General features: G+C 37.1%; 1 protein-coding gene across 2 annotated transcripts in view; it reads left to right on the top strand.

Annotated features, from left to right (window-relative positions):
- Wdr19 (WD repeat domain 19) overlaps positions 1-24,496 on the top strand; it is a 72,916-nt gene that overhangs the window by 9,787 nt on the left and 38,633 nt on the right. For both annotated transcript variants that reach the window (XM_027938643.3, XM_071614219.1), the window contains 12 exons: positions 2,187-2,302; positions 5,266-5,346; positions 6,600-6,712; positions 6,992-7,165; positions 10,358-10,428; positions 11,139-11,311; positions 11,403-11,517; positions 13,509-13,615; positions 14,659-14,781; positions 19,690-19,839; positions 22,776-22,923; positions 23,052-23,256. In XM_027938643.3, the coding sequence (XP_027794444.2) occupies positions 2,187-2,302; positions 5,266-5,346; positions 6,600-6,712; positions 6,992-7,165; positions 10,358-10,428; positions 11,139-11,311; positions 11,403-11,517; positions 13,509-13,615; positions 14,659-14,781; positions 19,690-19,839; positions 22,776-22,923; positions 23,052-23,256 (1,576 nt within the window). The remainder of the gene's footprint in view (positions 1-2,186; positions 2,303-5,265; positions 5,347-6,599; positions 6,713-6,991; positions 7,166-10,357; positions 10,429-11,138; positions 11,312-11,402; positions 11,518-13,508; positions 13,616-14,658; positions 14,782-19,689; positions 19,840-22,775; positions 22,924-23,051; positions 23,257-24,496) is intronic.

Consider the following 24,496-nt stretch of genomic DNA (forward strand, 5'->3'; position numbering starts at 1 on the left):
TCCTTTCAAATTATTTTCACCTTTATGTATCTCTTTAATATTAATTTTAATCCTACAGCTAAACAGTAATGTCATTGACCTATTTGAAAGATTAAACTAAAATTTTTGAAGTTACAAAGATCAAATTTATCATATAAATTATCTGTTTGACTTGAGTAGGCATTTTTTTATTTCCCACTTATCTGCAGGTAGATCTCATCAGCTAATTTTTAAGCCCCAGAAATTGTGACACTCATGGTATAAGAAAATAATTGCCCATGATTATTTTTTAATAAGGCATTTGACATGTATACGTTATTTTGCTCTTCAATTTAATATGAATATTGATGCTGCTTACTTCCTTATTTAATAACTATGTAAAATGGACCTTAAGAGATGCAGATTAATTACAGATTTTGGGTCCTTTAGTTAAACTTAAACCTGCCTTTCTCACAGGTGACTGTGACTTGTGACTCTGCTTTTTTTTTCTAACTTGCTTTCTAAAACCCAGCCATCCCATTTCTAATAGCAGCTGATGGTTGCATGAGATGTCAACACTTTGCAGTAACTAAGGATCTATGACCTTGTTCCAAGTTGCACTTACTTTTCTTGAACTAGACAAGATACAAGCAGTTCTTGCTTTGCCTGGTTCAAATATGCATGAATCCAAGTTAGAAGAGTTTAATTAAATGATGCCAGTTTCCTGTAACACAGTTCCCATCTCAGTTACATAGTATGTTAATTGTGAGTTAATGTTAATTAAATGAGTTGATAATATGTAAAGTGCCCTGAGCACTACAAGTGGGGACAGAGGTTGGCTTTTATCGTAAGGCTAACCCGAGTTCTGAGCACTGGAAGCAAAAGGGCCTTTGGGTTTATAGGAAGAAAGAGGGAAGACCTTCTTCTTCCTTTCTTGCGTAAGGAAAGGAGTTTGTCTTGGGCATCTTTCCACCTTCCTCACATAGTCCTTTTCCCTCCCCTGTATACCAGAGTCCCTCAGTATACAATCAGCAAAATCTCTGTTTCTCCAGTCTGTTCTCTGAATGTTCTCTTCACGTCGGTGCTCTGGTCTCCTGATTTGAAATACTCCCTGTATCCTGAAAACTCCTTAACTTATCTCTCTTCCATACCACACATTCATACATCCAGCTGCTTCCTCAACATCTTCAAAGAGATGTCAAGTACATGCTTCAGATTTAATATCTCCAAAACCCTCTTGGCCCACAGCGTCCCTCTTCTTGCTGATGACATTTTATCATTTCAAATTGTGAGGCCAAACTTTACATTACCCTTGACCCTTTTCTTTCTCATACTTTCCATGTCTCGTTTATCAGAAACTCTGGTTTCTACCTCCAAATATCCCCAGATTCCTGCCTGTCTCATTACCTCTCCTGCTGCTATCAGGGCATGGGCCTTCGTATTTTCCATCTGAATTTCTGTAGTCTCCTCTTCTTTGGTCTCCCTGCCTAAGCTCTTGCCCTGCCATAGAATACAGTTGGCCCTCCATATTTGGGGGTTCTACATCCTCAGGCTCACCCAGCCACAAATCAAATATATTCAGAAAAAAAAATCTATCTATACTAAGCATGTACATATTTTTTTCATTTCATTATTCTTTTATTATTTCAGAGAGAGAGAGAGAGTTATTGTGCTGACTGGAAAGCTCAGAGAAAGTTTCTGATCCTTAGTGGTTATCTACTATTACTAGCTAAGAAACTCAGGTTCATTCATATTTTCGCCTTAGCATTACCATGAAGTATCATGAGTGATTAAAACTATGAGTGTTCTTTCTACTTCATGATTTACCAGACCATGGTAAATTGTGGAGCTGATTATAAGTAAAGATGATATCACTGCTTTGGGATTTACTTCTCTTAAGGACATTATTGTTACAGGCTTTATTAGTTGTAAACAAACAAAATTTGTCAAGGATCAGAATATCTTTTTATGTGCTTAAATCCAGATAAAAAGTTGGAAAGAGCATTAACCTTATGTACCTTTTTCTTGATTTACAACTTAGTAATAAACTGTTTTAAATAAGGTTGTACAGACACTAACTGCTTTGAAGATATTCTAAATTCTTTGTTATTGAATCCCATGGTATATCACCTAAATTTTCAGACTGGCGTCACAGATTCATTTATTTATTTATTTATTTTGAGAACTCCATGTGGCTATACAAAAATTATCTTTTTTTTTTTCCTTAGGAAAACATACCAAAAGAATCACATGTGGATGTTGGAGTACAGAAAATCTGCTTGCTTTAGGTGGTGAAGATAAAATAATTACAGTTAGTAACCAGGAGGGGGACACAATAAGACAGGTAATATAGTAATGTCTCTGTGGTCTGATATATTCAAATTTTTCCTCAAAATAGTTTGTCTATTGGGCTGGGGTTATGACTCAGCGGTAAAGTGTTCACCTAGCACATGCAAGGTCCTGGGTTCAATCCTCAGCACCACATAAAAATAAATAAATAAAATAAATGTATTGTGTCCAACTACAACTAAAAAATAAATATTAAAAAAAAAATAGTTTGTCAGGGCTGGGGATGTAGCTCAGTTGGTAGAGTGCTTGCCTCACATGAACAAGGCCCTGGGTTCAATCACTAACACCACCAAAAAAATAAAAATAAAAAAATAAATAGTTTGTCTATCAAACTAATCTATAAAATTTTAAAGTCTCTGTGTTGTTTATGTGTGCAATAATTTTATGTTTTAAGTGTCAAAAAACTTTCTCTTCATGTAATATTAGGACATTTTTCTTTAGTATGAATACTAATTCAGATATCCTCCTGTGTGTATTTCCCTGTTGTATTAGCATAGATTATCAGCTGTGGTTATAGTAGTATGTTCGTGAACTAACTCGTATTTTATATATGTGTATTGACAATATAAATGTGATAACTGGTGGATCTTAATCAGACTTGCCTGATTCTAAAGTCCATATCTTTACCAAACATGTTAAATTACTTCCAAAGTAATCCTGATTACATTTAATTTCAAGATTAAAATTTTACTACCATTTAAATTTCCCAAGATTGATTAGATTTTTAGAGGTTCTCTCCATGAGAGAATTTGGTTGCCAATAGGTACATAATCAATAGGAGAAATAACCAACAGGAAAATTTTGCTTTGGACTACTGTTTACAATTTAGTAATGCTAGAGAAATATCGACTAACACCTTTTCCGGACTATCTGTCAGGTATACAGTACTGCTATGGATAGAAGCAGTATAAAATATGACTCTGGATTAGCCAACTATTATACATAATAAATTAGTTCAAAATGAAGTAGCTTAAACATCTGTTATTTCATAGTTTTGTGGACGAGGAATCCAGACACAGCTTCTCTGGGTGCCTCTATGTCAAGGTCTCTCACAAGCCTGTGAGCATGTTGCCAGACAGGGCTGCAGTCTCCTCTGAAGGCCTTACAGAGAGGTGGGATCTGCTTCTAACCTCACTCATGTGATTGTTGATAGAGTTCAATTCCTTATGGGTTGCTATACTTGGGGTCTTAGTACCTCTTCACTGGAAGTCTTCCTCATTTTTTTGCCCCAAGGATCTCTGCATGGAATATGCTGTGATTTGAATGTGGTTTGAATGACCCTCAAAGGGTCATGTGATGGAAGATTGGTCCCCAGTGTGACAATGTTGGGAGATAATGGGAGGCAACAGAGTCTCAGAGGACAGAAAGAAATTAATGTAGTCCTCAAGGGACCCTGGTTAGCCCTCATGAGAAGGGTTATAACAGAGTTGCTCTCTGGCTTCCTGTCTCACCATGTGATTTCTCATCCTCTCCACATTCCCACCATGAAGCCAGAGGCTGCTGGCAATAGGGCCCCACCTCAAGAAGACGTCACTAATCATCTAAAACATGCATGACCTTACATTATGAGTTGTCAAATTTTGTGATATAATTTGCAAGTCCTATAGCATTTAGGAGATGGAGAAAATCAATGAAAGTTGGATTGTGAATCTTTAAAAGACAGAAGGCTAAAATGTTAACAAAGAGACCCCAAATTATAGAGACTGTAAGAATATGGCCGTTTGGGTGTTTTTTTGTTTTTTTCCCCCCTCTCTCTTTCTCTTACTCATGTAACAGCAGAGAGATGGGCAGGCCATCTAGGTACCACTGCCTCACAAAGTTGAGCAGAATCCCAGTTTCCTTCCATCTTAGTTATCTGCCATTTTGTAGGATGTCATGTTCTCTGTTAAAGCTGGTGCACCAGGATTATATCTGTATTTCAGTCACAGAGAAGGGAGAAAGAGAAGTGACATGCAAGAAATCTGTATAGGACTTAATCTGGAAGGTGCTTGTTTTATTTCCATTCATATTATGATGACTAGAACCTAGTTATATGGCCACTATCACTCTTGCCTGGGAAGCTGCAAATTTAGTCCACAGAGGACTGCTAAAACTTGTTTTAATGAATAATGCAAAGCATTTAGCAGTATCTGTCATTCCATCTGAGCAGAACAACATGAACAGAGATAGGAAGGGACACTTCTTATAGTTTGTCCTAGTATAACTGAAGGTGTGGGTTTTGACTGAGAAAGTGAGACAGAAGAAAGTTGGTTCTGTATCTGGAAAGCTCAAAGTTGGGCAGAAGTAAGTTCTATCATGCTGAGCATCACCATAGCATGATTAAAATGGATCTTCAGGAAGATTAATCTAGCATAAAACTTGTTTACTATGACATAATTTTATAAACCTTATAATTCTGATCATTCTATTTGAATGCCCTTTAGAAATAGAATGGAATACAAATGCTACAATGCCTCTGTCCCACCATGTACCCATATCAGACATCACGAATAAATAATTGGATTTTTTTCCTCCACTGACCCAATGCAAGAGCTTATTTTTTTCCACAGAGCATCCCAGTAATTCACTATGGTTTAGCCACTATTCACACAAGATAACTGTTTCACATTTCTGCTCCCTAAGAAGTCTCCTTCCAAATTTAGACATACTGCTTAAGTCATCACGTGGTAGGAGATGTATGTATAAGTATTGCTTCATCTGGTTTACTTCAGAACTTTGTTATTCTGCATATCACTCCATTATTACTTGTATGAATTTTTTTTATCCAACATTAGTCAGAAATAAAAGCAATATATCTGTTTTGTTAACATTCAGAATTTGTGCATGTGGTATTTTGTTTTGTATTTTGAGGTTTTGGGAATTAGATCCAGGGCCTTGTTAGATCCATAAGCCCCAAGTCCTCTAGAAAGAATTTGAATATTGGGTTTGTTCACAGTGATGATATCTTTATCCTTATAGACATCGGTGAGATCAGAGCCAAGCCACATGCAATTTGCCACGATAAAGACCAGCGACCAAAGTGCTGCTACTGAAAACACAGTAAGAATTCTAAATCAAACCCATGCCCAAGTCATTGTGGTAATTTTGTAGAATATAGCTATTTCCTTTTCTTGGATGGGTTTTGAAAAATAAATTATGTTTGTCACTTATTAATCCAAAGTAGGGCTCAGTCTCGCAGGCCTGAAAATTGCTTTTGCCTCTGCTGACCTCTGGTATCACAGAAAATGAGAATAACTTCCTGTTCCAGTTGGTGCTGTTGCTCTGTTCATTCATGTGGTAACAAAAACAGGGGAGATTAGTGATTTCTCTGTGACTTTTTTTCTTTACGAGTGGGTGAACAGATCTCAAAAGTTGTAATTTTTCATTCCTTAATACCTAGTTACATTTTCCTTTCTACATTTTAATATTCCAAAATCCAGATGATTTGCATAATCAACATGCATATATTTGATGAAGTAATGTGTCTTTATTTCCTATAAAGCAATTTTTATGTTGATATTGACTACTATTGTTGACATCTTAGAATCAGGGAATATATCAAAGTGTCACTCTTGATGAAGTCAAATAAACAAACATGCTCTTTTTTCTCCCCAACACAAATATACCTTCCACTGAGAATTATGTTAAGTGTTAACTTGTGTTAGTAGCAGAGGAATGCTAGTTTAGCCATGCTCACCTACAAGTGATGGAAGTAATGATATAAAAAGCCAGGCTAGATCATCCATAGAAGTGTGGGGATCTGTAATCCCCAGTGGCTCAAAAGCAGATTGGCCTCTTAGAATGGAAGACTCTTTAAACTCTGAATATGAAATAAGTTCAGTGAAACTATGTCAGACTTATACTCCCACATTGCATAGTGTTCCAAGGAGAGGTGTAGAGTTTAAGAGTCTATTCCAGCTGGGTGTGGTGGTGTACACTTATAATCCCAACAACTTGCGAGTTTGAAGCCAGCCTCAGCATCTTAGCAAGACCCTGTCCCAAAACAAACTCAGTGGTTAAGCACCCTTGGGTTCAATCCCTGGTACCAAAAGAAAAAGAAAAAGAGGCTATTCCACAAAGGTATTTTAGAATATTTCAAAGGATATGTTAAAGATGTGTAAAGCCAAGGACCCTTACCAAAATATACCTCACTAGATGTATTTTTTGTTAAGTCACATTATCATGCTAATGTAGCACATGGAAATTTGGTTTATTGTTTTCCTAAATTAGGTTCAGCTGTTTGGATTTGCTTATTGGTCTTTTCAAGAACTACTAAGTAATTTATTTCACAATCTCCTGATCTTTTCTGACAGATAAGTGCGGTGATTGGCAAGAAAACTTTGTGTATTTTTAATATAAATGATCCAGATTGCCCAATTGATCTAGAATTTCAGCAGCGCTATGGCAGTATTGTCTGCTATAGTTGGTATGTACCAAAAGCTCATTATAGAAAGAAATCCATTGTTTTTCCATACTAATTATATGTATAAAGTTTTGCCTGTAACATTCTGTATAGAGCATTTCTGAGTTACAATCTGTGATTAAGTATGTGAAACTGCCTAGCATATTATCTGATATTTAGTTGGCCCTTGATAAATTATATTCTTTAAGGTATTTGCTGATTTCCCATATTACCAGTAATACATGAGTCTCCTTTTTTAAAAATTTCTTTTTCTTTACCATATTTTTGCCTTTGTTGCTGCAGGTTTGGTGATGGCTACATCATGATTGGTTTTTCACGTGGCATTTTCGTGGCCATTTCTACATACTTCCAAGAAATTGGGCATGAGGTATTTCAGACTCGCAACCATAAAGATAATCTAACCAGTATTGCAATATCACAGACTCTTAACAAAGCTGCCACATGTGGAGATAACTGGTAAGTCATATTCTCATATCGCTAGGAAAGTTTATATAGAGAATACTCAAGAAAATCAATAAGACTTTGGTAACTGATAAATCTGACATTGATACTTTCTTGGACTCTGAGAATGTGTTTATAATTGCAGATTTCTAAAACTCTTTCATCCTCTGCTGCCTTTAACACCCAGGGCAAAAATATAATATGGAATATTCTAGAAAATCAATCTTAAAAATAGTATAGGCAATCTCAGGTAACCAGGTCAGCACTTTGCACCCTGTCTCTCCTACCGTACACAGCTGTAAAACCTAGAGAGAATGATGGAGCAGCTATTTAAGGTCTCTGAAATGTAAATATTAGCAGGTCAGAATTCAAAGTACCACAGAACCAACAATGAGGCTTCCTTTCTCCTCCACTCTCTCTCAGGCAGGACTCAAGGTAGCCCAAATCCTAGAAGCAGGCATCAGAGCACAGAGAGCTGTAAAACATTGAAGGAAAGGAAAGACCTAATGATCAGAGGCAATTGGGGAAATGTCCTGATTTTTGAGTTTTCATTCTTGTTTTTCTCTCCTGCCCTGGCCACCAAGTAGCCTGCAAGAGCATTAGCACCAAGGACCCACAGGCACCTCAAGCTTTGACGGAGGGTACCCTCCTTCATCTGTTAGAGGACCTGTGGTCCCAAGGAAGCGGAACAAATCCCTGTTGCTTATTTTTCTTTCTGCCCACAGATGCTGGTGCAGTTGTAGGGACTACAACAGAGTACAGGGTATCTAGACCCCCAGGGTTCCCAGAGGACCAAAAAGGGAACCCCAAGGAACCAGAAAACAAAGAGGGAGGGACTCAGGAAAGCAATCTGAAACAGATGTTTATTAACTCCTAGGTTTACCCCTCAGCTTGTATGTGTAAATCGTTTTTTTAACTTTATTTTATTATTATTATTTTTTTATGTGGTGCTGAGGATCTAACCCAGTCCAGTGCCTCACACATGCTAGGCAAGCACTCCATCACTGAGCCACAACCCCAGCCCCTGTAAATCTTATTCTAAACATTTACCAAAGACTTTGAGCATTGAACTGAGATCCAATACTAGCCACTGAGTGGGCCGTGCATGGACACATATAAATTCTACTGCAGAAGCTTAGAAAATAGAGCTGTCATTGAAGCCATAACCCTCAGTTATTGCCTACTAGAATAACCAAATGGGTTGATTGCCTACTAGAACAAAAATATTAACCCTCTCCAAAGGAATTAGGTTAGACACAGATTCTCAAAACATAATGTTTAAAATGTCCAGAATATAACCCCAAATTACCTGGCATCTGAAGAATCAAAAAAAGTTCCACTCACTTGGGAAAGGGCAATCAGAGGACAACAATGCCAAGAAAGTACAGAGGCAGCTATTACTGAAATACTCTCAAAGGGCTAATAATCTAAAATTGGATGGGGCAAAGAGAAGTGGGGAAGGGAGGCAAGAGGGTAAGAAAGATGGTAGAATGAGACGGACATCATTATCCCAGGTACATGTGTGATTTCACGAATGGTGTGACTCTTCTTCATGTACAATTAGAGAAGCAAAAAATTCTGTTCCATTTGTGTACAATGAATCAAAGACCTTTCTACTGTCATGTATAACTGATTAGAACTAATTTTTCTAAAAAGCATGATAGATAAATTAAAATGGAATACTAAAAAAAAAATCAAATATAAATGAAGAAAAGAAAAGGAGAACAGGAACAAAAGATAGAGGAGACAAACAAGACAAATGCCATAGATCTACATTCAAACCTACCTAGACTACATTAAATATAAACGATACAGTTATATCATTTATAGGCCGTTAGAATGGATTTTTAAATGACCATATTATATGCTGCCTGTAAGAAACTCACTTCAAATATAACTAAGAAAAAAAGTAAAAGGATGAAAAAAGTTAAAACCTTCCAATGCTAATCAAAAGAACTCTCAGCAATATGAATATGTAACAACAGATCCCACCATTATGTACTACTATAATGCACCAATGCAAACAAGAAACCCCAGCAAAAGAAAGATGGGGCTGGGGAGGAAGGAGGCAACATAAAGGGTCCTGTAGTCATGGACTATCTATATCCTCATTGTGGTTGTGGACCTCAGGTTTCTCACATTAGAATATTACATAGAACTAACACACACACACACACACACACACACACACACACACACACACACACACACTTCTACTGGGTACCAGTAGAACTGGGGACATCTAAATAAGGTTTGCGGAGTATGTCAGTGTCAGTAACCTGATTGTGATATTATGCTATAATTTTCCAAGATGTCACCACTGGGGGGAGGGGTTTTCGGACTCTTGGGATCACTTCTGAAAACTGCATGTGGGTCTATAATTTTCTCAAAATAAAAAGATTAACTAATGAAAAGAACAGGGGGGAAATGTAAGGGGAAAAACACTAGGAGGGAGGAGGAAGAGGGAGACACAGAGGAAAGAAATTTGATGCTTATTGGGCTCCAGTATTGTACTATACGACTTTCATTTTCATGGACCTATTTATTCTTCCCAGTCAGCTGAGGAAGTGATATTATGTCCCCATTTTTTTCAGCGCTTTCAACCTAGACCTTGTGATTCCAAATCTAATGCACTTTCTGTTGTACCTCCCCACTCTTTATATGAACCAGTTCTGGGCAGGGGAGAAAGGTGACCTGTTATAAAGAGCACTTGTGTCATCTTACAATAATTAAACTGCTCACCTAGGTACACGTATGAAGACACGAATGGGGTGACTCTACTTTGTGTACAACCAGAAAAATGAAAAAATTGTGTTCCATTTGGGTGCTATCAATCAAGATGCATTCTGCTGTCATATATAACTAATTAGAACAAACAAATAAATAAATATTTTTAAAAACTGCTCAGAAGAAGGTTCTCCTATTCAAACTTCATCAGAACAATATTAACTTCCCTTTGTAGTAGCTATATAGATCAGAGAATTAAGTGGGATACTGCTCCCCTTCCTGTGCCCACACATGCTCAAATAAGCAAACAAACCTAACCAGAAGAAAATTTTAATATTATCTTACCTTAACCCACTAGATTATCCTATATGTCCTATTTGGGAGACCTCTGATCTATTCCACAGTTTATAATTTTTTTGTGAACTAAAACAATTTTACATAGAGCTCATATATATTTAAAATATCCTCTTTTTTTTCCAGCATTAAAATTCATGACTTGGCAGAATTAAAAGACATGTATGCTATAGTCAACCTGGATGATGAAAATAAAGGTATTGATTTTCCTGAAGCAGTTGACATCTTCTCATTTCAATTATAGAGAGTAATTCTGTGTTTGTTATTGTGTAATATGCATTCATTGTAGGAGGAATAAAATTAACACCTTTCATTAGAGTTCCCTAAAATAGTCTCCTTATTTTAGTAATTATGTTAAATCATTCTACTTGACTAACAGAATATTAGCACACTTAAAACCAGAGATTTAAAGTGAATTGGATCCTGATCCTAGTTGGAAAATTAATATATATTTTCCATTTGAGCCATATTGGATGAGTTTGCACTCATATTCTTATGCTCATCCATGGTGAATTCCCTATTTTAAATAAATACTATATTTGAAAAAAAAATATATAAAGTTTTTTTAAGCCCCTGGTAGCTTAAGTAAAAATATGTGCTTACCATGCAATTTCCCTTCTCTCTCCCTTTCCCTCCCACCTCTCATCCCTACTAAATGTTAATCTTCTTCTCCTGCTCTTCGTCCCTACTCTGATCTTAGTTACTCTCCTTATATCAAAGAAGACATTTGGCATTTGTTTTTTAGGGATTGGCTAGCTTCACTTAGCATAATCTGCTCTAGATATGTCAAGAAATTTGTAATGTTTTGAACAACCCACAATAAAAAATAAAAAATAAAAAATATGTGCTTACTTGCCTGCAACTGTAAATTGTTTTTTTTAATTGTTTGTGTTGTGAATTTTTTCAGGGTTGGGTACCTTGTCCTGGACAGATGATGGCCAGTTGCTGGCATTGTCTACCCAAAGGGGCTCACTCCACGTTTTCCTGACCAAGCTTCCCATACTGGGGGCTGCCTGCAGCACAAGGATTGCATATCTCACCTCCCTCCTTGAGGTCACCGTAGCCAACCTTGTTGAAGGAGTATGAAAATGGTGTTATTTTTATTTTATTTATTAATAAAGCAAAACAGTTTTAACAGCTGATTTACCACTCTTACTTCTCTGTGTTATAGGAGACACCAATCACAGTCTCAGTTGATGTGGAACCCAACTTTATAGCAGTAGGTCTCTATCATCTGGCCGTGGGAATGAACAATCGAGCCTGGTTTTATGTTCTTGGAGAGAACGGCAAGTCGACATCCATTTGTTGCATTGTTATCTAGCATATAATTTCTGTATAACACTGGAAGTTTCTCTTAAGACCAAGTCTTTCACTCATTTTTGTCCAAACATCTCTTTCTTAACTTGAATGGCTTTGTGAATCCTCTAAAAATTTTGTGTGATTTTTAGAAAGATTTTCTTCTTTACCTTTGGAGTGAAAATAGCATGGTATAGTGGGTAGACTGGAATTAGAGAGGGGCTGGGTTCAATTCCTCTTCTGCTTCTGTAAGCTAAGTGAACTGTAGCCTATGTACTCTACCCCTGTGAGCTTTGGTTCACTCATCTGGAAAATGAGGCTACTCTATGTGTAAGGGATCATGAGGCAGATTTTTTTTTTTTTTTTTTTGCATACATGACAATAGTGGAATGCATTACACTCATTATTACCCATTCACAGCACAATTTTTCGTAACTCTGTATATAAAGTATGTTCACACCAAATTATGCCATTATACACTACATGTACTCTCTCTTTTTTTTTTCATTACAATTCTTAATACACATATATACCACAATTTATCATCTCTGTTTATATATAAGGTATGTTGACACCAAATTCAGATCTTCATACATGTATTTTGTATAATGATGACCATCACTTTTCACCATCCTTGCTATTTTCCTTCCCCCTCCCTTTCCCTCCCACCCTTCTTCCCTATCTAGAAATAATCTTCCTCCCATGCTCTCCCTCCCTATCCCACTTTGATTCACCTCCCCTTATATCAGAGAAAACATTTGGCATTTGTTTGGGGGGGGGGGGGTTGGCTAACTTCACTTAGCATAATCTTCTCTAATGCCATCCATTTACCTGCAAATGCCATGATCTTGTTCTTTTTTAGTGCTGAGTAATATTCCATTGTGTATAAATGCCACATTTTTTAATCCATTCATCCACTGAAGGACATCTAGGTTGGCTCCACAGTTTAGCTATTGTGAATTGTGCTGCTATAAACATTGATGTGATTATGTCCCTGTAGTATGCTGTTTTTAGGTCCTTTGGGTATAGTCTGAGAAGAGGAATAGCTGGGTCAAATGGTGATTCCATTCCCAGATTTCCATGGAATCTCCATACTGCTTTCCAAATTGGCTGTCCCACCAGCAATGTATGAGTGAACTTTTTTCCCCACATCCTCACCAACACTTATTGTTGTTTGTCTTCATAATAGCTGCCATTCTTACTGGAGTGAAATAAAATCTTAGAGTAGTTTTGATTTGCATTTCTCTGATTGCTAGAGATTATGAGCATTTTTTTATACATTTGTTGATTGATTGTATATCCTCTTCTGAGAAGGGTCTGTTCATGTCCTTGGCCCATTTATTGATTGGATTATTTGTTTTTTGGTGCTTAGCTTGTTAAGTTCTTTATATACCCTAGAGATTAGTGCTTCATCTGATGTGTGAGGGGTAAAGATTTGCTCCCAGGATGTAGGCTCCCTGTTTACCTCACAGATTATTTCTTTTGCTGAGAAAAAACTTTTTAGTTTGAATCCATCCCATTTCTTGATTCTTGGTTCTCATTTTACACAGTGGCTTTGTTAGGCACACCTATGCCTCGTAGCTTAACAAACTATGGGTCCCTCTCCCCTTTTATTCTTTGAGTAATGTCTAATATCATGTGAAGAAAGCTTTCCCTCCCTCTTCCTCTCCACTTTTTTCCCCCACTCTAGATCAGATAACTTTCAGGAAAAGACCTGAGAAGTAACCTGTAGAATAGAAAACCCCATTAAGCTTCTTGTGACTTAAGGTTTAATTCACTTATTTTCTCTTGTTTCATATGAACCATTATGGAATTCCCGAAAGCAAATTTATTTGGCTACTACGATTTTCTTTACAATAGCTGAAATAAGATTTAAGTTCAGAAGATTTTTACAAAGACACACATTTAAAAATTATTTGCAAATACTTGTATGAGGTAGTTTTGCCTAATTTCAGCATGTTCATTTTTTACATTGCTACAGGTGTAAAAAAATTAAAAGACGTAGAATATCTTGGAACAGTAGCTAGCATTTGTCTTCATTCTGACTATGCTTCCGCACTTTTTGAAGGCAAAGTCCAGTTACATTTGGTAAGTATAATTCTGATATCTTGGAAATCTGCTAGTTTAAGTAGTAATAATGAATAACCTCATGTCTCACTATCAAGAACCTTGGTCAGGCAGCAAGTATATAAAGCCTAGCTAGAAAGCCAGGTATGGGTAAGGGTGAACAAAACTCTTCCCCTTCTGTATGAGATGTTCAAGTGACATTTTAGCCCTGTTCTCTAGAACCTTGATAAATAGCAACAGTGCTCTTTACCACATTGCTTATAGTAAAAATAACTCAGTTGGTAAATTGCATCTAGAAGGAACTACAAATGAACCATAAACCTCTGGGCTTTCTGCAATGCAGTGACTCTTAGATTTGTGCATGTTACATGTGAGGATCCTCAAAATTATGTCCATTGACTCATTCAACAAATATTGGCACCTGCTATGACAGGACTTCTAAATCAGGGCATCTGCCACATAAATAACTTTTCATTCTTTTCTTTTCTTTTTTCTTTTTTTTTTTTTTTTTTTGGTACGAGGATTGAACCCAGGGGCAGTTACCTACAGAACCACATCCCCATCCCTTTTTTTTTTTTTAATATTTATTTTTTAGTTTTTGGTGGACACAACACCTTTGTTTTATTTTTATGTGGTGCTGAGGATCAAACCCTGCGCTCTGCGCATGCCAGGCGAGCATGCTACCGCTTGAGCCACATTCCCAGCCCCCCCCATCCCTTTTTTAAATATTTTATTTAGAGACGGGGACTCACTGAGTTGCTTAGGGCCTCACTAAATTGCTGAGGCTGGCTTTGAACTCACGGTCTTCCTGTCTTAGCCTCCCGAGCTGCTGGGATTACAGGCGTGTGCCACCGTACCCAGCACACATAAATATCTTGACTCCTCTCATCTGGGGAGCCAAAGAGGTTGGTGGGAACACCTCATGTGGGCCCTGCAGGCCAGCTGTGGTTGCTGTCAGGTATATTTCTAAGTAGGCTCAAGGTAGTCTTGAGATTCCAAATGTGTAGTTGAACTTGAGAAAAAGGACACTTTGCACATTTATGCAAACAATCTTTACATTTTAGATAGAAAGTGAAATCTCCAATGCTCAAGAAGAACGTGAGACTCGACTCTTCCCAGCAGTGGACGATAAATGCCGTATTTTATGTCATGCCTTAACTGGTGATTTCCTCATCTATGGGACAGATGTATGTATTGTCTTTTTTAATATAGAGCATAGAGGATTTCTAATTTTTACTTTGTGACTTAGACTTTTTCCTACTATTGTTTTTCTATGTATTTTTCGTTATTGAATTCCATATGAGGAACGAAGTTATCTGTGATTAATCATACACTTATGCAGAATATAGATGGTATGATCTGCTAGTATAAGCATCTTGTGATTTTTAAGCAATTTCTTAATTTATGAAATTGAAAGGGCAGACTTGGCATGGTGCCATCACTAAAAGCAGGTAAAAAGCTGATTCATGACAACTTCCCACAAGACAGAGAGGTGAATGAGAAATGACTTGGGACAGCTCTTCTCCAGGCTGCCTGCTCTGTCATGTCCCTGTCCAACTAGATTTGAGCCTCACCTCTGTGCCTGTGTGAATGTTGCAAAGTAGCCATGGTGTTATGGTGGAGCTCTCCCCCCTGGGCCTGGACTTTTCTTTACAAGACCATTTTAAACTACAAATTCAATGGTGTCAGTAGAAAGCAAGCTATTCAGGTTATCTGTTTTTATTCATTAGTGAACTTGGATACTTTGTGTCTTTGAAGGAATGCGTCCATCTAAGTTATGGCATGAAATTATACTATTCCTTATTATTCTTTTAATAGTTGTAGATCTGTAGCAATATCACTCGTCTCATTTCTGATGTCGTAATTTGTGTTTTTTTCCTCTGATTGGTCTACCCAGAGGTTTATCAATTGTGTTGATCTTTTCAAATAAATAGCTTTTTTGGTGTTTTTTTTTGTTGTTGTTTGTTTGTTTGTTTGGTTGGTTTTTCTCTACTGTTTTCCTGTTTCCTCTTTCATTGATTTCTGCTCCATTATTTATCCTACTGATTTGGGTATTAATCTGTTCTTTTTTTAGTTTTTAGGACAGGAGTTGATTTCATTTACTTGAGATCATTCTTCTCTTCTAACATAAGCCCTTCAGTGGGAGGAAATTTCCCGTATGTCCTACTTTAGCAGCATCCCCCAAATTTTGGTATATTGTATTTTTTGTTTTTATTCAGTTCAAAATCTTTAGAATTTCCCTTTTGATTTTTTATTTTATTCATGGGTTTTTAAATACAGTGTTGATAAATTTGCAGACAACTGAGATTTTTTTCAGACATCTTTCTGTTACTGAATTCTGATTTCATTCTATTATGGTTAAGGAATATAATTTGTCTGACAAATTATTTTAAATTTGTGAGACTTATTTTATGGTACTGAAAGTGATCCACTTGGTAAATATTCCTTTTGTAACTGGAAGGAATATATATGCTATTCTAGAGATGAAGTTGGTTGATAACATTCAAGACTTCTGTACCCTTTCTGATTTTATATTTCTTTATTCCGTCAATTATTGAGAGCTACAATTGTGAATCTGCCTATTTATCTCTTTGTGTTTTCTGTTCTCTAAGCGTTTTCTGTATATTGAAGCTCTCTTGTGAGGTATCTAACCATTCTGGATTGTTTTATTTTCTTGACAGATTAGCCACTTTATCATTTTGAAATGACCTTTTAAAATCTCTGGTAATAGTTTTGCTCTGAAATCTATTTTTCCTGATAGTAACACAGCCATTTCAGCCTTCCAGAATGTTATCCTGCTGTATCTTTTTCCATTTTTGACTTTTTTGTATCTTCATATGTAAACTATTTTCTTATAAGTAGCAGATAGTTGGATCCCACAGTCAGACAGTCTCTCTGCCTTTTAGCTGGGGAGTTTAGACTTTTAAGTATAATGAATTACCTACCTGTTTAGGTTTCAGTCTGTTATCCTGACATTTTCTACTTGTCCCATCTGCTTTCCGTTGCCGTTTTCTTCCTCCTTTACCTTCCTTCGGACTGTGTATTTTATTATTTTATCTCATCTGGTGACTTATTAATTATAACCTTTGATATCTGGGGTTTGGTCTATGCCTGTATTCGAGTGATGGTGTACCATGTAATGCTCCCCTCCAACCTCAGTGCCACTGCCACCGTCTTGCTTTAACAGTTATCATAAACCCCTTGGTGCTTTGTTATTAGTTTTGTTTAAACAATCACCTATCCTTTAAAGAGATTTAAGAAAGAAGTAGCTTAAATATTTATTCATGTGGTTGACATTTTTGGTGCTCTTCATTCCATTGTGTGAATCCATGTTTCCACCTGGTATCTTTTTCTTTTGCCTGAAGGTTTAATTTATCATTATTCATCATACTGGTTTCCTGTCCATGAATTCTTTTCGCTTTGGACTGAAAATGTCCTTGTTTCACCTTTATTTATTTATTTTTTTAAGGTGTCTTCACTGGGTGTAGAATTCTAGGCTGACCACTTCTTTCTTTCGGTACTGTTTCTGCCTCGCTGTCTTCTCACTTGCATTTTTTCCAACAAGAAATCTGTCATCTTGATCTTGTTCCTCTGTGTGCAGTGTTTTTGCTCTGTTTTTACTATTTCATCTTGATCACTGCTTTTGAGCAATTTGATTGTAATGTGTCATGATGTCGTTTTCTTCCTTTTTCCTGAGCTTGAAATTGTTGACCTTCTTGAATCTGAGAGTTTACAGTTTTAATCAAACTTGGAGCCTTTTAGCTGTAATATCTTTAAATTTGTGCTGCCACTCTCTAATCACAGGGATTCTACCTACCTGTATATTGCGGTGCTAAAAGTGTCTCACAGATAAAACTCTTTACGTTTTTAAATTCTCTTTCTTCTTTTTCATTTGCAATAGTTTCTACTGCTGTATTTTCAAAAAATCACTAACCTTTGTTTTATCATGTCTGAGCTGCCATTAATCTCATCCAATTGTTTTAAATTTTAAACATGGTGATTTTCATCCATAAAAGATCTATTTGGGTTTTTAAAATGTCTTCCATGTCTCCAATTAGCTTTGAAACACATGCTTTACAGTTATAATCATCTTTAATGATCTTATCCACTAATTCTAATATCTGGGTCCATTTTGGGTCAGTTCTGATTGATCATTCTCATTATGGGTCATATTTTTCTGTATGTCTGATAATTTTACCTTTTGGGGTTCTGGATATATTTGTATTCCCCTAAATATTCTTGAACTTTGATGTGGGGTACAGTTAATTTATTTTAAAAGAGTTTGACTCATCTGAGTCTTGCTTTTATCATTTTTTAAAATAGATTTTTAGTTGTCAACGGACCTTTATTTTATTTATTTGTATGTGGGCTGAAAATTGAACCCAGTTCAGTGCCTTACACATGCTAGGCAAGCACTCTACCACTGAGCTACAACCCCAGCCCTTATCATTTGTTTTTGGCAGGTATGAAATAGTGCTCAGTTACAGCCAATTATTTCCCATTCCTGCAGCATGGCTTTCCTGAGTACTCTACCCAAGGCCCCTGTGGATTTTAAGTTTTTAGAGTGTGGACCACTTTGTTTCTTTTGGATGGTTCTTTCCTGGCCTCAGTACCACCTGAGTCAAGATGGACCCCTCTCTATAGATCTCCAACTTCTCTTTCTCTTTGCAGCTTTGTCCTTTCTTGGACTCTATCCCGTCAACTCTAGCCACTGTTTTCTTCTCCCTGTGCTCTCAGCTCCATCTCCACAACTGCATGCTCCACCTGCAGCCCCAACCCCCTTGCCATGATTTGAAATCTCTCTGAAAGCAATAGCTGGAGTTGTCATAGGACTCGCCTTTTGCCCCTCTCTCAGAGATCAATGTCCTTTGTTGCCTAATTTCAGCATCTTGAGAATGGTTGTTTCATGCACTTTGTTTATATATGTATAAAAAAAAATACAAGTCGTTGTTTTGGATAGAAAAGAAAATCCAGTGTCTCACTCCGTCTTGGCCTAAGTGAAGTCCAAGATGTTATCATGTATTTTTATTTCAATTAATTTTTATTAGAATGATGTTAAATGTATATAGTTAGGAAAATTAACATTTCTACTATGGTGGTCTTCTAATACATTATGAATATAGCGTTTTGTATTTAATGTTTTGTAATTTTCAGCATGAAAATCCTATGCATGTTTTGTTACATTTACACCCAGATATATAAATGTAGATTATCCCTTATCCAAAATGTTTGAGACCAGAAAGAAATGTTTCGGGTTTTGTTTTGTTTCACTGGGGATATTTACATAGATATCACTAGTTGAGCATCCCTAACCTGAAAATCTGAAATCTGAAGTACTCCAATGTCTGAAAACTTCTGAGTGTCATGTTGGCACACAGAAAATTTCAATTTCAGATTTTCAGATTAGGGATGTTCAGCCTTTATTGTGTTTTCAATTTTGAGATGTGCAAGTTCATTGCTAATATATAGAAATACAGTTGATTGTATCAGGTAAGGTTTTTGTTTTGTTTTTATCTTAAAACTAATTTTCTAGTTTACTAATTAACAGAAAAAATATTTGAAAAAACACAATCTGAAAGTTTCTCTTCAGCAACAAGGGTATTTCAGCAAGTAAGAAATACTATGAATTAATTATTTCATGTCATTAAAAGCATATGAATTAATAGAATATTGAGTCACTTGTATATTCTCATTGCATTTATTTTTAGGGATCTGTACACTGCATACATACTAAATATTGTTAGGCCTCTCCTTCATCAAAAATAATGATGCAGGCTGGGCATGGTGGTACACGCTTGTAGTCCCAGCAGCTAGGGAGGCTGAGACAGGAGAATTGCCGAGTTCAAAGCCAGCCTTAGCAAAAAGCGAGGTGTTAAGCAACTCAGTAAGACCCTATCTCTAAATAAAATACAAAATAGGCCTGGGGATGTGGCCCAGTAATTGAGTGCCCCTGAGTTCAATCCCTGGTACAAAATAATAATAATAATAATAATAATGCTCTAAAAATTAGGAAGTGTATTTAACTTGAACATGGAAAGTCAGTATTTCCTTGACCACCCCTTACATTTCCATAACTGGATTTTTTTTTTTTTTAGACTGGCGTCATTCAATATTTTTATATTGAAGACTGGCAATATGTTAATGATTATCGACATCCTGTTGGTGTGAAAAAGATTTTTCCTGACCCAAATGGGACCAAATTAATTTTCATTGATGAAAAAAGTGATGGATTTGTTTACTGTCCAGTAAGTCTAGAAATTTTTTAAATGTTTGTTTAAATAAATGTAATATAAGAAAAAGGTGTTATTAAAGTAGAGCTCATGTAAAATTTTCCTACACAGTATCAAAGATTATGCAACTTGCTATCACCTATCGCGTTGTTACATTTCATTCAACTTTTAACCTTGTTACTGCACGGTATTATCATTACAGTCTACCTTCCTGCACATGAGTTTTCTCTCTAGATGTGCAGGAAGCCTCAGAAGGCAGAGGCTATACCCTGTCCTTTCTGCCCATCTTAGTTGATTCTTAAAAATGGATGGACCTATCCAAAAAGTCAGTTACTCCTATTTTTGGACATCCTTCACGTTTTTGAAAATAGATTTAGAAAGAGGAAATGTGTTTTATGATCATTACCATACTGGGGCTTTTTATTTATTTTTGACTCACCCTTAATGGTCTCCCGAATGCTGGGTCCCGGCTCACACCCCGCAGCGGCTCCTGGACTCAACTTAATGTGGCTCCCGGGTGTCTGTTCTGCCTAGTGTCTGCCCAGTGAAGGCGCTTTCTGTCCCTACCGTACCTTCCTTGGTATGAAGATTTCATTCCTCCTCCCTCCCTCCTTCCTTTCTTCCTTTCCTCTCCTCTCTTCTCTTCTCCTTTTCCTTTCCTTTCTTTGAAAAATATAACAAGAAGCCTGGATTATTTATGCCAGATTCCCATTGTGGACTTCCCACTCAACTCATTCCCCTCCCGTCCCATAACAGAGGAGGAAGAATAATATAAACATGAAGAGAACATCCTGTTCCCTCCACTTAACTGGCACAGGTTCCCCTGGTTACCAGGTGCCAATCAGAGCTGCCTCCCCCCACGCCGTCCCCATGGGCTCACCCACTGCTTTGACAGGGTATCTGGAGGTGGCAGGACCAGTGGGGTATCTATCAGGAGGTCAGGTCAGTGCCTGGCGATGACTGCTAGGGAACCGGTGGAGAGTAAGAACAACCATAAATAAGTGGATGCCATTTATCGTTCTCCTTTCATAGTTCTCTTTTCCTTGATCATTTATGTGAAAGAGCTGAGTAACTGGATTCCCAGTTTCCCTGTATTTCTAGATGGAGATGGTTCTAACACTCTGTGGGGTCATTGGATGACAACTAAATGGGATGATGTGTGTAGGTTTTTGTATATAATAGGTGCTACACAAATGGCTACACTTAAAAAAAAAAAATCCTGTATCCTCCATCTGCTGTGCTCATCCATGTAAACTGAGCCTCAGTATAACCTAGAGGTTAGAAGCATAGACTCTGGAGCAGGCTGGGGTTCAAACCCTGGCTCTTCAACTAATTAGCTGTGTGACTTTGGGCTGATTATTCTGTGCCTGAGTTTCCTCATTTGAAAAGTGGGGCTAATTACAGTACCTGTCTTGGAGAGAATAATGTTACAATTAAATGAGTTTACACATATAGGTATATAATTATGAGTAGATAATTTAGTACCTTTTAGTAGTACTGTCAAATTGGAATTTAATGTGAACCACATAGAGAATTTTTAATTTTCTACTAGCCAGATTTTTTAAAAAGATAAAAAGAAATAAATGGAATTTTTTTTTTTTTTTGCAAAGCAGGGGATCAAAACATGAATTTAATTTTCATGTATTTAATATAACCTAACATCATTTCAATATGTAGCTAAACATAAAATTATTAATGAGATGCTTTACATTTCTTTTTTGCTTTGAGATCTAGTATGTGTTGATTGGTTTAGGCACATTTGAGTGCTCAATAGCTTTAGATGGATATGTTATCTAGGCCCAGGTTAGAGGCTACTTGAGTTCTGACTAACTGGGTTTAGTTGCCTGCCCACATCAGTGAAAAGAGAAAGCTATATAAAAAGGAAAAATGAATTAATTGCAGTTTGGCCCAAACTAGGAAGACAGTTAATCTACTTTCCTCGTGCTACAGAAATGTCACAATTGGTAGGAACAAAAAGCCAGGAAATATGCATACATAGATTCAGCCAGGCTGTGCTAGCCGGAGGTAGATTGCAGTTCCAGTTTTCTGATTTTCACCAGGGCTTTGGGGGTGGTTTCATCTCCCATTCTCAGCATGAGATGATGGACTGTAGAAAGCTGGGGGCAGGAAATGCTTGCACAGATTAGTAGGAAATGGATAAGAAAAACAATTTGGAGCTTCTGATTTTAAATGGGCCCATTACAGATATTATAATAGCAGCTATCATATCATATAACACAGCTCTGTAGTATCAGTTATTATTTGGAAGAATCATAAATATCATTCTCATTTTGAGAGAAGATGGACTAGGAAGAACACACGGTTCTCCATTTAAGATGTATGTAACCCTATCTGCTTAAGTTCACAGAAATTATGTGGATTTTAAATGTTTATGTCATTATAGTATTATATTTATAGATTTTTGAAATAAAGCATCCCCAGTATAATTTTTGTAAATTTCAAATCGTGCATGAATAACTTCTGTTTCTTAACACCTGTGTTATTTACTACCCATTATTATTTAAAAGTTCCTGGGGTTATAGCCTAGCATGGTGAGGCCCTGGGTTCTATCACCAACAACACACACGTGCGCGCGCACACACACACACGTCTGGAAACAGGTGTGTTTGTGGTGTAAACTTCTGCATCTTGAGCAGCTTCTACATGTTATTCTTAACCTGAAGCCATTGTTTTTAGACTTGTAGTTTCCTATAAATTCCCCATAGTTTAGATCAAACCCTTGATTTGCCAGATAGCTGGGGTTTTTCCAAGTCTGCTGTGGTATAGGACTAGGAAGAGGAACTTCCCTTCCTGCTGTGGTTGGAGTAACTTTGGGTCTAGTTGGGGGTTGGGGAAGCTCTGCCAGTTAAGGCTGTAGATAGGCTCCTGCCAAGGCAAATGATAATGATCTAAACACAGACGTGGGTGACTCTATAAACCCTATTTTGTAGGTTAATGATGCTACCTATGAGATTTCAGATTTCTCACCAACCATTAAAGGTGTTCTTTGGGAAAACTGGCCGATGGATAAAGGCGTATTTATTGCTTATGATGACGATAAAGTGTACACTTATGTCTTTCATAAGGACACCATACAAGGTACTGAATCACTTTTTTGTACGTTCATTGGTAAATCAATTTCCATTGCAAAGAAATCAAAACCTTCCTTTCTGATGTTTGTGCTAAGTATTCACTTTTGTCATTAAGAGGTCTGCTTTATGATATAGGATCCAAGGTTATTTTGGCTGGTAGCACCAAAGTTCCCTTCTCTCATAAACCTCTGCTGTTGTACAATGGTGAGCTGACCTGCCAGACAGAGAGTGGAAAAATCAACAGCATCTTCCTCAGCACCCACGGCTTCCTCCACAGTTTAAAAGACAAGTCGCCTAACGAACTGAGACAAATGTTGGCCCAGACTTTAATGCTCAAAAGGTAGGGTTGCAGACACTTGGCTTGGAGCTTCTCATGTGCTTTTGTGATTTTTCAAGGTCAAACCCAATTCAGTAGATATGTTATAACACTACTGGCTTACTTCACAAGGCTGTTATGAGGCTCAGATATAATAATGAATAGAAAAATATATATAAATTCCAAGGAAGTACCACTATCGGATGTTATAGCTAAAAGTATTGTTTACAAGAAAAACCCTTCAGAATAAAAAAGTTTCTAAGGATCTATGTAGCCCAGGTGTTATGAAATTCTAATAAACTGAATTATTTCGACAATATCGACTTTATCATAACGAAGTCTGACTTTGCCTTGCTTCAAGATTTCCTTTTCCTGCTGTTTTCTTTTATGTCTTGGGACCACCGTGAATTCTTTGGTGGTTCTGTTTCTTCTAACCATCTCTGAAGTGGTGCTGTTTTTAGCATCCCCATGAGCTCCTTTATTGTCTTCTCACTCTGTTTCTCCTGAGCAAATCATCTCTTACTTCCAAAGCATCAATACAGTCCATGTGAGGCTGATGTCAAAATCTGTCTTCATCTTAAACCTGTGTTTACAACTGCTTTCAGATCTCCACAGCTCCTCAAACTTGCCTGCCTAACACCGAGCTCTCCTTCTTCCCCCATCCCTGTCTTGATCAACTTGTCCAATACACACACACACACACACACACACAAGCACCTCGACTTCAAGATCATCTTCTCCTCTCGTTCTCCTATGTCTTCATTCAGATACTGACTTGGAACGATGTACAATATGACCACTTGCTAACTGGTTCTTTCCAGATAGCCTCATGAAGATCTGTCCTGTTTGCACACAGTTTTCTTTTCTTTTTTTCTTTTTTTAGTTGTTGATGGACCTTTATTTTATTTATTTGTATGTGGTGCTGAGAATCGAACCCAGTGCCTCACGCATGCTAGGCAAGCGCTCTACCACTGAGCCACCACCCCAGCCCCTTCACACAGTTTTAAAAATATGAATCGGATCCTCTCGTTCCTCTGTTCAAGATCTTTCAGTGGGCATGGCTGTGTAGCTCAGTGGTAGAGCACTTGCCTAGCATGCACAAAGGTCCCATGTTCAAATCCAAGCATGAAAAGAGAGAGAGAGAAAGAGAGAGACTGACTGACTCTTGACTAAACTGTAAAATTAAAAAAAAAAAAAAAATTCAGTTGACTTACAATTGTCTTTAGGAAAAAAAATCCAAATTCCTCAGGGATCCCAGTATGGC

This window comes from Marmota flaviventris, chromosome 7, assembly GCF_047511675.1.
Source record: "Marmota flaviventris isolate mMarFla1 chromosome 7, mMarFla1.hap1, whole genome shotgun sequence".
Lineage (NCBI taxonomy): Eukaryota > Metazoa > Chordata > Mammalia > Rodentia > Sciuridae > Marmota > Marmota flaviventris.